We start from the raw sequence: 15,637 nt of genomic DNA, 5'->3' as shown, positions 1-15,637 counted from the left end.
CAGGCCCACTTGGGTTCACAGGGTCAGCTGGGGGAAGATGGGGTTACCTGGGCCCCAGGATCCTCCCCAAGCTCTTGCACTCCCCTCACTTCCTGTCAGGGAGCAGCGTCTCCCTGCACTTAGCCCCAAAGGAAGTCCAATGGCTCTGCTATCAGGGGACCCAAGGGAGAGCCGGCGGGGTGAGAGGCCTAATGGCCTGGGCCGGCGAGGAGAGGGCCCTGGTGAGGCAGTTGGAGAAGGCAGAGGTGTCTCATCAATGAAGGTGGTGATCTCCTCCCGGAAGAAGCCAGGACCCCTTGGGGGCCCCCCACCTGACCCCAGAATCCCACCCTCCAGGAACTGGCGAAGGCTGGCTAGCCCTCCACCTTCAGCCTCCTCATCATCCTCGTCATCCTCCAGCCTTTGTCTTTGTCCCAGGTACTCAGGAGGGCCTCCCAGGGCCCGGCTCTGGGCTGGGAGGACCCGGATGTCATCAGAGGATGACCACTTGTGCAGGAAGGAGCCAGGCGCCCGAGGAGTGGAGAAGATGTTGGTCTCATCATGGGACAGACGGCGAGACAGAGGGACCTGAGAAGAGGAGCAAGTAGACTCAGAGGTGCTTCAGGGACAAAGGGAGTAGAGGCAGGGACCAAATTGGGGATTCTGCAAGATGGCTCCAACCCCTTAAACTTCTGCAAAACATCCTCTGATGGGCAAACTTGGTTCGGAGAGGTCTGAAGGGGAGCCTCTCTTATCACGCCTTTCTTTCCTCTACCCCTTATGTGCCCTGCAGGCCAGGGCTAGGGAATGGGAGTGGGGGTGGACTGGATAACAAAGACTGGAGAAAAGTAGTGAAGGGACACCCAGAATAGGAGGTGTATTCCCTACTCCCATACCTGTAAGTAGTGAACCCTCTCAAGAGGGGGAAAGAGCATGTGCCTCCCAGGCAGCAGCTTCACCTGGGTGGGGTCCCCTGGTCCTGTGGCCCCATTAGCATCAAATCGAACTTTGCACACTCGGCCATCTGCATAGTCATCACAGCCCCCGTCTAGGAGAGAAAAGGGGCAGAGCGGTTAGAGGTAAGGAACGCCCACCCCTCCCTGCCCCCTTTAAAATTTCCTGCCCCTCGTATAAGTTCCCCAGAGAATCCTTTTGTTCCCATTAGTCCGTAAGCTCCAGGAGGAAAGTAAGAGTGCCTAGTGTCTATTGCGTTCAATGCTGAATCCCTAGTGCCTCATTACATGTAGTCCTCCTCCCCAAGAGCTGTCCCTACAGCTGGGGTCTCTCTTAGGAAGCTTAGCCTCCCCTTAGTTCCACAGCCTTCCTTTATGGTTATGTTAGGATTCTGAACTGTTTCTCGGGCATTCTGCCCGACAAAGGCAGAACTGGGTAGTGTAGGCTTCCAGAGGGGAACCGACGCCCTGTGGAGGTAGCCCTCAGTGCAGAAGGAAGCGGTGAGGGTGCGGTCGTGGTGTAGGATTAGGGAAAGGGGAGCCTGGAGTCAGCCCACGGGAGGCGCAGGTTCTGTCCAGCAGGGGGCACTCCAGGGCAGCCCGTCCCGCGCTGAGAAGGGCTGGTAGAAAGGGGCAGAGAAGGGATCCGATGCCCTGGAAAGCAAAAGCCCGGTCCCTCTTCTGACCGTCGTCGCCATCCTCCTCGGACATGATAGCCACGCACTGCTCCCACACCGTGCGCACGTCGGCGCGGTAGCGCTCGCAGGACCAGATGAAGGAGGGCAGCAGCAGCGTCTGTGCCATGGAGCACCACAGCACAGCCAGCACCATCCACGGGGGAGCCGAGTCCGATTTAAGGGAGAAGAAGCTCACCACCTGGTGGGAGGATGGGGAATGGCGCCGGGTCAGGGCTCAGAGCCCAGGGGGCCCACTTGACCCCAGATCCGGTAACAAAGTGCAGCTGGAGGGCAAGAAGTCAGGAAGGGATGGCCCGGATCACATCGGATCATGACAGAGGCACAGTTGGAGGTGGACAGGGGAGGAACAGAGAGGAAGGGATTGACTCGGAGGAAGGACAGGGGAGAGTACTGGAGCAAAGCTCTGGGGTCCAGAGGGAGAGGAGCAGAGGTGATACAGTAAACCTGAAGATAGAGAGAAGTTCAGGAATAGGGACTAGGTGGGGATGCAAAAAGCTGGGGTGGTGGAGTGAGCTTTGGGCTTCCACCCAAGAGTGATCAGAGACCTTGTGGTATCCAGAGGGAATTAGGGAATGAAGAGTGGAGCTCACTCAGCAGCTGGATGATAGGTCTCGGGGACTGAATAGTGGAGCCTCAGGATAGATGATGAAACTGGAGGACAGGTAGTGAGACTGAAGCACGAATGAGAGAATTGAGTGGCGGGAACTGGAAAACAGAGGATGGAGCTGGGGGTAAAGGGAGCTAGAAGATGGATAATAGAAATGAGAGTTCACAAATGAAGTGGGAATGGATAGAAGAGAGGAAGATGGATGATGGAGCTGCTATATGGCTGATGAAGTTGGAAGTCAGGTGATGGTGCTGGGGCCTGGCTTGGGGAGAACAGGAGGGGGGACCCCAATCTCACCAAGATGGGCACCCCTGTGAGTGAGTCATAGAGAAAGACGATGGCGCTGACCAAGTTGGTGACCTGCAGGGATGTCTTGGCCGACTCGGAGCCATCCAGCGAGGACCGCCGCTTCCCTCGGGCATCTTCCACTACAATGGCTGGCACCTCAAAGGCTGGCCGGGTACCCAAACCCCCTGGCCCACTTCCCTTAGTCCCACCTCCACCCCCTGCTCTCCGGGCCTGCCGAGCCCTCCGGGGTCGGGCCCACAGCGTCTGGTAGAAGGTGATGGCTACACAGACCAACCCCATGACAATGCCCCCAAGCAGCAAGAGGCTGAAGCAGACGCCAAAGCCGAGGCCAATCTTGGAGACTATGAACTGGCAGCCCCGGGCATAGTAGCGCTCGCCGTTGTTGTGCCAGCCAATGGAGGGCAGTGTGGAGAGGATGAAGCTGACCATCCAGATGCCCATGACAGCATGCAGCGCCTGCTTCTTGGCGTTGCTGAGACGATAGTTGACGGGCCAACGCACCATCCACATGCGATGGTAGGAGAGTGAGGCGACTGTGAAGCAGGTGGCCAGGGCCAGTGTGTAGTAGGTGGACACAAAGACCTTGCAGATACTCTCATTCCAGTCATAGTCGGAGGAAGCCTGGCGCCGGAGCTGCACCACAGCAAAGGTGGTGAGGGGCACAGCTGCCATGAGTATGTGTGTGCCCGCCAGGAAGCAGAGCAGCAACTCCAGTGGCTTGTGCTTCTGCTGCTTAGCGGAGATGCTGAGGATGATCCAGGCATTGGCCAGAAGGGCCAGGAGCCCACAGGCCAGCCAGGACAACGCGTTTGAGCGCAGGGAGGCCTCTTCTGCCCCTGCCCCACCTCGAGCCATCCTATCCTCAGCCCCCCACCCCCCCCTGAACTCCTGGGGGTGGGGGCTAGGTCTCACCCAGGAGCCCCACTCACACACACCCTCATGATGCCCACAGTCCTTGCCCTGTAGTGAGGCAGGCCGCCCCTAGGCCCACCTTACTGCTCAGCATTGCATGACTGACCCAGCTAAGGTCAGGTGTGGAGGGCAGGGGAGGAGACTGGGTGTCAGCAGAAGTGGTCCTCAGCCTCCATATTGGATGGGGCCCTTCTTGAAGTACCCCTGTAGTTGATGGGGGAGGCAAGCTGGCTGCTTTCCCAACTATGAGGCTGTCTGGGGAGCTCTGGCCCCCATGCCAGGACTTGCAGGTCTCTTCTTCCTCTGGTTCTTGACCAGTCGGGGATCTTCTGGAAGGCTCAAGGCGTGTGGGGATGAGGCTCAGCCACCTGGACAAACTGCAAGGGAGAGATGAGATGTGGAAGGGGGAGGGTAAAGATAGGGCCTACATTGGTCTCCAACGGGATTCTTGTGCCCCCCTTCTCTTGAAACTTTAGAAATGATTACTAGGGGTCATGGAGTCATTCAGAATATTCTCCTACCTTAAACTAGATGCCTGCTCAAATACCCCACACAAACAAAAGCCCTGTTTTCCAGACCTCCAGGAAAGAAGGTATTCTGACCTCCTGCCTCTCATCCCTCTTCAGCCTTTTCTCTTCCCTCCGGCATTCTCAGGTTCCTTCTCATATCCCCTACTGAGTACTATTCAACCCTATCTTCATGCCCCTGAATCTCTCTTCAGAGCTACTGATAGCAGACGCATGACTTGTTTCTTCTTGAGGGTTCAGGGTAAACTGGGAAATGGTATTACAGACCCTCTCCAACCTCCCAGGCTCCTGGGCCCGTGGTTTCCCCATTCCATGATTGTCCTCCAGCTCATCAGGGATCTGGGAAGATGGGCGAAAGGAGGCTGGGACTGAGGGAGGGCTAGGGAACCCAAAAGCAGGGAAACCATTGACATCAGAGGCATCCAGAAATGGAAAGAGGAGGAACTAGGAGGAAGGAGGAGAGTTGCAGCAGAAGAGAAATAACGAGGGGGCCAAGTGATAGTATCTGAAAATAGAAGGTAAAGCCCAGAGACCCTTGAAGAGGAGGCTTTGGAGGGAGGAGGATTGAAGGGAGGGAGGGAGCGGGGAATAGGAAGGTTGAAAAGAAAAGCTAAATTGTTCAATAAGGTGCTGACTCCCACTGGTAGACCTCGAGTCTTTCCTCCCCTGCCTCAGCCTCAGTTTCCCTCTGATGGGGGTGAGATAGTCCTGAATTTCCTCACTTGCAGTTTCAGGAAGCCCTGGGGAGGGGGCTAAGAGGAAATCAGGTGTACCCCTGAACAGAGGGGAGGCAGGAAGGATGGGTATAATGGCTTTGGGGTAAATGGGAGTAAAAATAGGGCAAGCGGTGGGACGGTCTATTTCCTGTGGAAGAACCTCAGACCCTTGCCCTGCTCAAGAGGTCTTAGTCCACCCCCCACCTTTGTCTTCTTTCCGAAGCCCAGTACACCCTAGTTGCCATGGCAATGGCCAGCCAGAGGGAGGTGGAGGGAATTGGTCCGGAGCGCCTCCCCCACTTCCCTCCCCAACAGCCTCGGACCCCTTCCCACTCACCCTCACCCAGGCCCAGCGGGTGGGCTCGGGAAGAAAGAGATGGGGAGTCAGAGAGGGAGAGAGGCAGGAAGGATGTGAAGGACAGAGAGAAGGAGGTGAAGGGCAGAGAAAGATCAGAGGAAGGTGGGAGGGGGGAATCCGGGGACTCCAGGGCGGACAGGGGTCCCCCGCACTTAGGGGTGAAGGGGTAAGGTCAAGTAGCTCCTCCCTCCTGCCGCCCACCAGGTTCTCCAGGCAGAAACAGCAGGTGGCTGGGGAGGAGGGGCTGTTCGGAGGGGGAGAGGAGGCAGCTGGGGGAAGAGAGGAGGGGACCGCGGAGGACCGGGCAGGGGTCGGCTTACCTCTTGCTGAGCCCAGCACTGCCTTGGAGACCGCACTCCCGACGTGGCTCGCCCGGCTCCCGCGGCCCGCCAGCTCCAGCTCCGCCTCCCTCCTCTCTTCCTCCCCCTCCCCCACTCCGGGCCTCCCTCCCTCGCCTCTGTCCTAGACTCCCCGCTCAGCCCGCCGCGCAATCCGTCTTTGCCCCCCGGGGCTCCCCCAGCCCCTGTCTGCCTGAGTCGTCCAGCCCGCGAGCCCTGGGTCAGGGGCTGAAGGAAGGCTTTTCGGGAGGGAAGGGGGACGAGTGTAGGGCGGGTAACTGGACGGTGCTGACTTGCAGAAGGAGGGGCGAGGAAGGCGCCGAGAGGGAGGGACGAGGAGGATGGAGGGGAACCGGCTTCATTGGTGAAATGGTTCGTGTCCTACCCCCACCCCATGCCTTTTTCAACACGAACACAGACTCCAAGAGGCAGCTGGTGGTTCGGGGATTGAGGAGCTAGCTGTTCTGGGAGGGGGAAGCGTGTGTCACAGTGTGTCACTGTGTGTATCTGTGAGGGCTGTGCCTAGGGCGTAGCTGGGAGGGGCATTTGCTGGAGGTTATGGGGAGTGAGGGGCAGTAGTGCCGAAGATGGGCTGCCTGTGGGCTGGGGATACACAGGTCTAAAAGGATGCAGGGACACACACACACAAATATGGAGAAGAGCATCTTCTTTAGAGTAAGTTTATTGTATTTTTCTGTCAGCTCAGGGAGGCAGGGGTGGGGAGTGGGCAGGAATACTAAGCAAGCAATGGAGTGTTCTTGGAAGAGGAAAGCTGGAAAGCAAGGGAAAGGGCATAGGGACTGAGGGAGATGGTGAGAAGGGAATGGGAAGAGAGGCAGAGGAGGCCAGGGAGTCTGAAGGAAATGGATCAAGAAGATAGGAAGCATGCTCGCAACCTCAATGTTCCTGTCCTGCCTGAATGGTCTGGTAGAGGGATGAAGGAGGGTGCAGAGCAGGGGGACTGAGGTCCAGCACTATCACCCTTCACAGGAGGTCCTCCCAGAGGGTTCACTCTCAGGCCAGTGCCCTACCCTCGACTCCTGGCAGAGCTCACTTTCCAGAGGTTCTGCACAAGGTGAGTGGAGAGTCCCTGGGTGCTCTCTCCCACAGGGCCTGTGCTCTGATTAGGCGAGCTGAAGGCTGTGTCCTGTGGCAACAGGATTCTGCCACCAGCAGGTGATGAAGGAATGATTTCAGGCAGGGAGGCCCTCCTACATGTTCCTGAACTCTCGGAGGCAGGCCCTGTGGTGGTGGTGTGCTCCATTAAATCCTAAGGTACATACTGAGCATCTGTGACTAGCCAAGCTGCAGAGATCTGTGTCATGTTTGTTCCTGTATTCGAGAAACAGCAGTAGAATTAGGAGTCAAGAGGCTGGGGCCAGTCCTGCTTCCAGCATTTACCAGCTGTGTGAATCTGACTTGGTGTATAAACTGAGTGTGCTGCTTGGGAGATAAAGAATTGTGTCTGTGTACAAGTATGGGCTGTGTGCATGGGTGTGTGGCAGAATGGAACAGTGGAGGCTGGCAGTCAAGAGTCTTTATATCTGGATCTGTCCTTGACAGTGTGATCTTGGACTAACTAGTCCCTGCCCTCTCTGGTTCCCGGGTTCCCTCCTGTAACGTGACAGTCCTGTGCTTCATGCTTCAGATACCCAGCCTGGCCAGTCCTGCATGCTCCCCTGGGATCCAAGTGGGCAGTGAGGGAAAGAATTGAGAAGAAATATTTGAAGAAGGGTTAGAGTTTGACTGAAAAGGGAATGGGGAAGCAGTGGTATGAGTAAGCCTCTGGAAGAGGAAACCCAGTGGCTAACTGTGGACAAGGAGAGCAGGAGATGCCAGAGGCGCTGGGATCTGCTACATTCATCTGGTCCACAGGCCCAGGAGCCCATCAGGAGATGCAGACAAGACAGCTGGGGAGGCTGCGAGTAGGAAGCTCCCCCTGGCCAAGTGCCTCAAATGAGACTAGTTTTCTGGTACCGGCTGGAGGAACAAAGAATAAGAGGAGCAAGTCTATTCCTGCCCACCTCCTCTGAGTTCGAGGATCTCCATGCCTCCGGGACCCCAATCTTCTCTTCTAGTTCAGCGATGGCCTCTGGGCCACAGCTGCGGTGCCACATCCAGAAATATCCCAGGCCAGCTGCCTTCCACCTCCACCCTCTACCTTCTGCATACTTCCTAGCTCCTCAGCCATCCCTTTGCACCCCTCTCTCCTCTTCACCACCTCCCTTAGCCCCCACCTTCTCGCTTCCACCCCTCCTCCTCCCTCCTCATCCCCTACCCTTCCCTGTCTTCTCTCTCCCTTCTGCCTTCCTCCTACCTCTCCCGTTTGTACCCCTCCCCTTCCCTCTCTGCCCAGTTCCTTACTGCGGGCACTGGCAGGTCTTCTTCTCACTGAGGAGTCTTTTGATCTGAGACATCCGCTCTGCCTGGCGCTGTCCAGGAAGAAGGAGGGAGTTGTGAGGGTCCCAGGCCTCCAGAAAGGAGGTGCCCCTTGGAGGGGGGAGTGGGGAAAGCTGGGAGAGAAGCAGATACTGTGGCTGAGGCCATCTGTCCCAGAGTTAACTCTCTGCTCCTTCCTGCCTCTCCCACTGTGGGATCTGGGACAGAGCCCAGTCTGCAGTAAGGATACTCGGTGGTAGGCAGGGAGAAACAGAGCAGAAGCAAGTCACATAGACAGGATACCCTCACATAGGAGGAGTGATAGGGGGTCTGGGGAGGTTCACTCACCTTGCGGTGCCGGCACTTGACACAGCAGAAGATGCAGATCCCGGTGAAAATCAGAAAGCCCAGGATCCCCCCCAGCACAATGACCAGGAGCTTTGGCCAGGCCTGAGTGAAACCTGCAGACAGAACTGCAAGGGGTGGGGTAGGGAGAGAGAGAGAGAGTGAGAAAGGTGTTCAGCTCATTGCCCTCCATCAGGGCACAGAGCACTCTGAAGGGCCTGAGAAAGGCCTCACTGCCCAGCTAGCTACTCTTGGGTCTGACTCTTGGGCTGGGAGAGCAAGGCAGGGTACACTGGGCTCTCATAGGCCACCAGGGCTGGAGGGGAAAGGCTGGGGCAGGGGTTTTAAGCTTTCGAGACCACAGGGCACTCTGGGGAGCTGGGAGCAGAGGGCCAGTATGTGTGCCCTAAGTGCACACATGTGTGAGTGTGCTTGCGGCTGGGTTTGAAAGGGAGCAAGGAGAGGGACTCTGGGTCAGGTGGGCCCCCTTCCAGTCTGTAGACCTTACGGGGGTGGGAACTCGTAGGACTGTAGGTGGGCACCTAGAGCCCAGGACCACACCCTACCTCACTTCATCCCCTTGTGTCTAGGTATTATACACATAACCCATCCATCTCAGGGAAATTGGGAGGCTGGGACTCTGGGTGGTCTCTGTCAACCCAGGAAGGTCCCACAGCTGAGGAAGCAGGAGTTAAGCCTCACTCACCTTCAGTCTTGGATTCCAGCAGGACTTTGTCCTCGTCACTCAATAGACACTGCCATGTCCCTGCCTCAGGGTCCGGCGTCTCCACTAGCTGCTTCTGCTGTTCTGAGACCTTCGCAGTCTGGTTCTCCAGCTTCAAGCTCAGTGTCAGCTTGGGGGATCTGAGTCCCAGCACCTCACAGGTCAAAAGGTTCTGGGACTTAGTCACTGCAGAGGGACAAGAGCCTGAGGCTAGGTGCCTGGACCTCTGGGTTCCCAGCACCTCCATGCTCTAAAGCAGGGCCCCCAACCCCAGTACCGGTCTGTGACCTGTTAGGAACTGGGCTCAACAGGAGGTGAGCGGCTGGCCAGTGAGCAAAACTTCATCTGTATTTGCAGCCACTCCCCAGCACTAACATCACTGCCTCAGTTCTATCTCAGATCATCAGGCATTAGATTCTCATAGGAGCACCAGTTCCTGGTGCCAAAAAGGTTGGGGATTCAGTAGAACAATAAAATGACACTTCACATGATGCTCCTCTTTTAATCTCTCAGAGCACATTTTCATGCAGTTCTAATAGAGAAAACACAGCTTCTGAAGTCTGTCTTGGATTCGAATCCAACCCCACTGCTTAATATCTGTATGTCCCTGAGCAAGTTACTTAGCAAACTGAGCTCCAGACAATTATTAAATGTACGAAACTTGTAAAGCTCTTGAATGGGGCTTGGTGTGTAGGAAGCACCAAGTGTTAGCCATTGTTACTTGTGGAGTTGTTATGATGATTAAGGAATAGAGAAGTAAAGACCTCAGTGTGGAGCCTGACATTATTACCATCACTATCATACTCAGAGATTTTGTTTTCCTCATTAGGAGAAAGGAGACCCTCCGAGGTAGAGGGCTTAGCCAGGGTCATAGAAGGTCGGACAGAGGCAGATCTAGAACCCTGGTTCTCAGCGCATTGCCCTTTGGGGATTCTCAGTGAATTGCACCCTAGGCTGGCTCATAAATGTCAGGGAAGGACAAAGGGATTCCAGTTTCAGTTCAAAATCAGCCCCTAAACCAGTGGGCTTTTTCCATCAGCTCCATCAGGCAACCAGGGCCTGCCCTGCCTTGGATGGAGCCCTGGGCATCAGATCTAGAACCCTGGTTCTCAGCGCATTGCCCTTTGGGGATTCTCAGTGAATTGCACCCTAGGCTGGCTCATAAATGTCAGGGAAGGACAAAGGGATTCCAGTTTCAGTTCAAAATCAGCCCCTAAACCAGTGGGCTTTTTCCATCAGCTCCATCAGGCAACCAGGGCCTGCCCTGCCTTGGATGGAGCCCTGGGCATGGCCCCTCCCCCTCCCGGCCCCTCCACCTCCCGCCCCCGCCCTCCCCTTCTCAGCCCAGTTCCTCACTTCTCATCACCACAAGGTTCACTTCCTGATGCAACTGCCCCTTTCTGAGAGACAGGGTCAGGTTTCCAGAGCCAGCATCCTGAGGCGAGGCCTGGAGCAGGCTGAAGAGGAGAGGGAGCGACTCCTTCATCTTGAGCTTGCAGTTTGGGTGAACCTTCTTCACAGATACTTTCTTGTTATCCAAGGAGAATGTGATCCAGGACTGAAGGGAGGCAGTCCCCTCCGGCTGCCACCTCAGCTCACCTTCCAGGTTTTCATCTTCAAAGGTAAGTGGGAAGGAGAGCTCCACCTTCTCCCCCTCTTTTGCATAGACTGTGTTGGAGACCTTCCGGATAGCTAGAGGTGGGAAGGGAGAAAACCTGGGTCAGAAGGAGACAGAACGATGCATGTGTACAGGGGTGGGGTAGGCGTGTGGTGGGGGCAGCAAAGAGATGAAAGAGGACCAGGTGCGTCCAAACACCTAGGTTGCCATTTCAGGCCCTTAAACTCCCATCTACTTCTCTAATCTTCTTTCTTGTCTCTCCACGTCAGCATATTCCCACAGCAGTGCCCCCTCCCCCTGGAAGCCCTCATAGAACAGCCCAGGTACAGGGGGGCCTCTCCCTCAGGATCCCTGGAGCTCAGAGGGCGTTTGGCCTGCACTACTTAGGTGCATAATTTATCACCTTTCACAAGATAAGAGCAAATACATAGGGCTTATTATGTACCAGGCACTGTTCTAAGTGTGTTACACATATTACTTCTCACCATAACATTGCAAGGTAGGTACTATCTCCATGATCATCATCCCCATTTACAAATGCAGAAACCAAGGGACAGAGAGATTCAGTAACTTGCCCAAGGTCACAGGGTTAAGTCAGAGCCAGGATTTAAATCCGGAGTCCATGCATTGGTCCACCACACTATCCTACCTTGTGTCACATAAGTACCTGGAGGACAGGATCTGGGGTAGGACCTGCATTCTGGGCTTCGGTTTCCCTAACAGTGCCTATCTCAGGATTCTGAAGGCGCAATGTAGATTTCCTCAGGGCTGGCTTTCCAGTATTAGTGTCTCCAAGTAAACAGATGTGCCAGCTTGCGGGGAATGGGCCGCTGAGGCAACAAGGAAAATAGATGCCCTTGACACTGCTCCTTGGGGGCCTCCTCCAGGGGGTCTCTGGGGCTCCTCACCTCCTTACACTCCGTGTCCCTTCTTTCCTCAGTGTCCATCACCCCGATGAAGAGAGGGCCCAGTGTTTCCCTCAGCCTTGGGGGCAGCCTCACCCTAGCCTCCCTCTGTCCCTTACCACCAGGAGCAGAGCAGTGAGAGCAGAGGCATGGTCTGTCAGCCAGGGAGGCAGGGGGCAGTCTGCAGGGGGGAGTTTGCAGGGGAGAGGGCCCCTCTTACCCAGCACCAAGATGTTTATGCTGAGCACCAGTGTCTTCTTGCTGTAGGAGACGATGCATTCCCAGGTACCACTCTCCTGCCACCCTAGCTGGGACAGTGAGAGGCTCTTGTCCCCATTATACTTTTTACTCCCTGGACCTTTCCATACTATTGAAGGGTTGCTACCAGGCGGGCTCTCCAAGGTCAGGGTCAGTCTCTCCCCAGGCATCAGGTGGATGCTGCCACCGCGGATGTCCAAATCAGCATTCACTGTGGAGGGAGCAGGCCACCTGTGTCACACACACTATCCTCAAGGAGAAAGGAAGAAGCCAGGAAACCAAGAGTGTCTCTTCATTACCCCTGTCCCAGCATTTCTCTTCCCGCCAACACCCAGCTGCCCACCCCAGACCCAGAAAGGACTTCCCTCTCCCCTCCTCCTCCCCACCTTCTCTCCCCCTTCTCTCTCTCTTGTCTCTTCTCCTCCTTCCTATAGCTCCTGCCCTTCTCTTTAGTCGACTCTAAGTCTCTTCTTCTCCCCCTTCCTCCAAGGCCTGAGGAGGGTTTAAGGAGATGTGGTGGCCAGTGTCATCTGGCTCTGGGCTGTTGAAGCACCGTCATCTCAGGCCCTGGTTCAGGTGCAGGGACGGGATTTGGGGGAGAGACGACACCTGCCATACTCACATCTGAACACCAGCAATTCCACCTCTTTTGTCTTGTCCTCCACTTCACAGATGTAAATCCCTGAGTCTTTCATGTCAAGATCCTTGATGACCAGAGGAAAGGATCCTTGGTCCCATAGGGTTTTCTTTGATTCAACACGTGTTTTCAGCCAGGAGGAACCTGGTAGTAAAAGCCATATGGAGGAGGTCGAGGTACCCTGGGGACATGGCACCCCTGGTGAAGGCAATGCCCACAATTCTTCTGACCTAAGTTGCTGATTTCCTGCAGAATCTGCCCTCATCCTAGTGAGAGAACCCCAGACTGGCGAGTAGATCCCTAGCCAGGACACTGTCTCATTAATCCAAAATAAAGTAACATCGTCTTTAGAGAACACCAACTCCTACATGCCAAATACTTTATATGCATTATCTCAAATAAACTTCACAACAATGTCAAGAAATAGGTACTCTTTTGCTTATTTTGCAGATAAGGAAACTGAAGCTCAGAGAGATTAGGTAGTTGCCCAAACTCAATTACACAAGGTCATCAGGAACTTAAACCAGCATAATTTCTTTGGGAGGTAATTTGTAATATCTACCAGAGTTACAAATGCACATACAAAATTAAATGTCCACCAAGAAATGATAGATTAAACAAATTATAGTTCACCCATTCCGTGGAATGCTATGAAAGAGCGAGGAAGCTCTTTATATGCTGAGATGGAATAACATCTAAGAAACACCATTAACTGAATAAAACAAGTTATTAACCAGCCTGCCATTTGTTTAAAAAGGAGAGGGAAATTTATCTGTGGATCGATGGATCAATCTATTGTCTGACTTGTATATGAACAAATATTTTTAGAAGTTTAAGAAAATGGTAACTTTGGAGAGAGGAAGTGAAAACCCTGGAGCCAGGTGTGGGAGGGGAGCCTTTCACTTATACACCCTTTTCGACCTTTAGAATTTTGCCTCTAGTATGTAGTGGAGCAGGGTTAAAATTCAGTCCTGTTAGGTACGCTATGCAGTATTGTTTCTGGAAAGTTCCTCAGGCACAGACATGCGGTCTACCCCAGTCTCCTCTTTTAGTATCTAGCAACTATCAGCAAGAAGTCCTCTTTGGCTTACCATTTTCTGCGTGCAGTGGCAGCTCCAAAATTCTTGCAAAGGAGGGCTTTAGAAGCTAAATTTACTTACGAAATACAGTTTCTTACTTAGAATTGCACATTTGCAGGGCCGGGGAGAAAGCGGCTGAGATAAAGCCCCTACTCTCAAACCTCTCCATACACCTCTGCCCTATTTGAGCAGTCATAGGCCCTCTCCCTATTTTGGCCTTGGTCAGAGAGACTGGACGTCATGTTGCTCATGCATTCTCCCTTCTCTCCTCTTCCAAACTTCACAGTCCCCTTCCCCACTGACCAGGCTCATCCTCTCCAGGAGACCTTTCCAGAGAACCCGTAGCCCTGGGTGCATAGGACCCCAGCTTTCCCTCCAGCACTCGCCCAACACCCCCTTCAGTTGCCCTTTCAGTCTTTCCTACCCTACTTCCTCTTTCCCCTGGATCTACACATTGGTTTAGTTCTCCAGTTTTTCTGAAATCTTCTACATTTCTTTCACAATTTACCAAACTTCTTGAAAGAGTAACCTCTTCTAGTTCTAACTCCTTTTCACCTCTTTTGATTTCTCTTCCATATCTAAGTACCATTCCCTTTTCGCCATCTTGGACTCTTGTTCTGACATCTACATTTAGGTGTCACCCCAGATTCTGTCTTGGATCCTTTTCCCCATTTCTATGGACATTCTAAATTCTGCTGCATCTACAAATGCCCAACAAATATATGAAAAGATGCTTAACATCGCTAACTATTAGGGAAATGCAAATCAAAACCACAATGAGATACCACCTCACACCTGTTAGAATAGCTATAATCAACAGGACAAGTAATAAATGTTGGAGAGGATGCAGAGAAAAAGGAACCCTCATACACTGCTGGTGGGACTGCAAATTGGTACAGCCACTATGGAAAACAGTATGAAGGTTCTCAAAAAACTCAGAATTGATCTACCATATGATCCAGCAATCCCTCTACTGGGTATTTGCCACAAAGACTTGAAAACTCATATCCGAAAAGATATTTGCACACCGACGTTCATAGCAGCATTATTCATGGTGGCCCGGACATGGAAGCAACTGAAATGTCCTACGATAGAGGATTGGCTAAAGAAGCTGTGGTACATATGTACAATGGAATATTACTCAGTCATAAGACGAGATGAAACAATGCCATTTACAACAACATGAATGGACCTTGAGATAATCATGCTAAGTGAAATAAAGCAGACAGAAAAAGTTGAAAATCACTTATATGTGGAATATAAACCCAAAAGCAACAAATGAACAGGACAAACAAACAGAGACTCATGGACATAGACAATAGACTGGTGGTTACCAGACAGGGGGAAGGGGGAGAGGGGAGGTAGATGGGATAAAGGGGGTCAAATATGTTGTGACAGAAAGAAATCTAACTATAGGAGGTAAACATACAGTGTAAATATATATATGCCTTACTGTTAAAGTGTGCAGCTAAAACGTACTGGATTTCATTAACCACTGTCACCATTAAACAAACAAACAAACAAATAAATAAATAAATAAATTTCTACTGCATCCCCTGTCAGCTTTGCAGATGACTCCCAAATTGATTTTCCCAGCCCCAACCTCTGTTCTCAATTCTGGGCCCACATTTCCAGAGTCCCAAGGGGTAACTTTATCAGATTATCCTGCCATCACTCAAAACTCAGCTGGTCTAAAATGATATGCATCACCCCTTCCCTAAAATAATTTTTCCTCCTTGCTTTCTTTTCCTCTTCTGGGTGCCATCATGGCCAGCTCATGCAGGCCGTCCCCATAGTCTGCAAAAGCGATTGCAGGATAGTGTGAAAGGTCTAAGAATGTGGGCGAGTCTGGGATGAATTCATGGAAGAGACTAGTGTTGAACCAAGACTTGCAAGAAATATAGGTAGTGGACTAGAGGAGAGGGGAACAATGAGGACATCCAGGAAGTGGGGGAAACTCCAGTGGGCAACCACCTCAAAGCAGTGAGGAAAGTACCTGAGTATGGAGCTTTCTGGCTGGGAAGGTGTCGGAAGTGATGCTGAGGGGCGAATGTCTGGCAGAAGCTTCTAGGCTTAGTCTAATGGACTAGGGAGTAACAAGTGCAACACATTGCTTTGGAGGTCAGTACGAAAGTAGGTGGGAGAGAATTCAACGCACGAGAGACTAGCAGCAGAGAGAACTGCCAGGAAGATTCTGCTGTAATCCAGATGAGAAGGTATGCAGCCTTGGTGCATGATGGTGGCATTCCATGGGAACAGAGAAGATGAAACAGAACAACATTCCAAAGGAAGGAA

The 15,637-nt window shown here is 53.1% G+C and overlaps 1 protein-coding gene across 3 annotated transcripts in view; it reads right to left on the bottom strand.

Annotated features, from left to right (window-relative positions):
- Positions 1-6: 6 nt before the first annotated feature.
- Positions 7-15,637, bottom strand: part of LOC102892849 (probable G-protein coupled receptor 162) — a 29,721-nt gene continuing 14,090 nt past the window's right edge. The window contains exons 4-14 of one of the 3 annotated variants that reach the window (XM_006914642.2): positions 12,249-12,407; positions 11,589-11,837; positions 10,202-10,537; positions 8,828-9,031; positions 8,125-8,249; positions 7,762-7,829; positions 3,538-3,835; positions 2,535-3,179; positions 1,619-1,808; positions 876-1,027; positions 7-567 (exon numbers count right to left, since the gene is read on the bottom strand). In XM_006914642.2, the coding sequence (XP_006914704.2) occupies positions 16-567; positions 876-1,027; positions 1,619-1,808; positions 2,535-3,179; positions 3,538-3,835; positions 7,762-7,829; positions 8,125-8,249; positions 8,828-9,031; positions 10,202-10,537; positions 11,589-11,837; positions 12,249-12,407 (2,978 nt within the window). In that variant the 3' untranslated portion in view covers positions 7-15. Of the gene's footprint in view, positions 568-875; positions 1,028-1,618; positions 1,809-2,534; positions 3,180-3,537; positions 3,836-5,379; positions 5,471-5,515; positions 7,378-7,761; positions 7,830-8,124; positions 8,250-8,827; positions 9,032-10,201; positions 10,538-11,588; positions 11,838-12,248; positions 12,408-15,637 lie in introns of those variants that run through there. The other 2 variants (XM_006914643.3, XM_006914644.3) reach the window with 2 other exon arrangements.

The sequence above is a fragment of the Pteropus alecto genome, unplaced genomic scaffold, assembly GCF_000325575.1.
Source record: "Pteropus alecto unplaced genomic scaffold, ASM32557v1 scaffold94, whole genome shotgun sequence".
In the NCBI taxonomy this organism is placed as follows: domain Eukaryota; kingdom Metazoa; phylum Chordata; class Mammalia; order Chiroptera; family Pteropodidae; genus Pteropus; species Pteropus alecto.
This window is presented reverse-complemented; position numbering and strand designations above follow the sequence as displayed.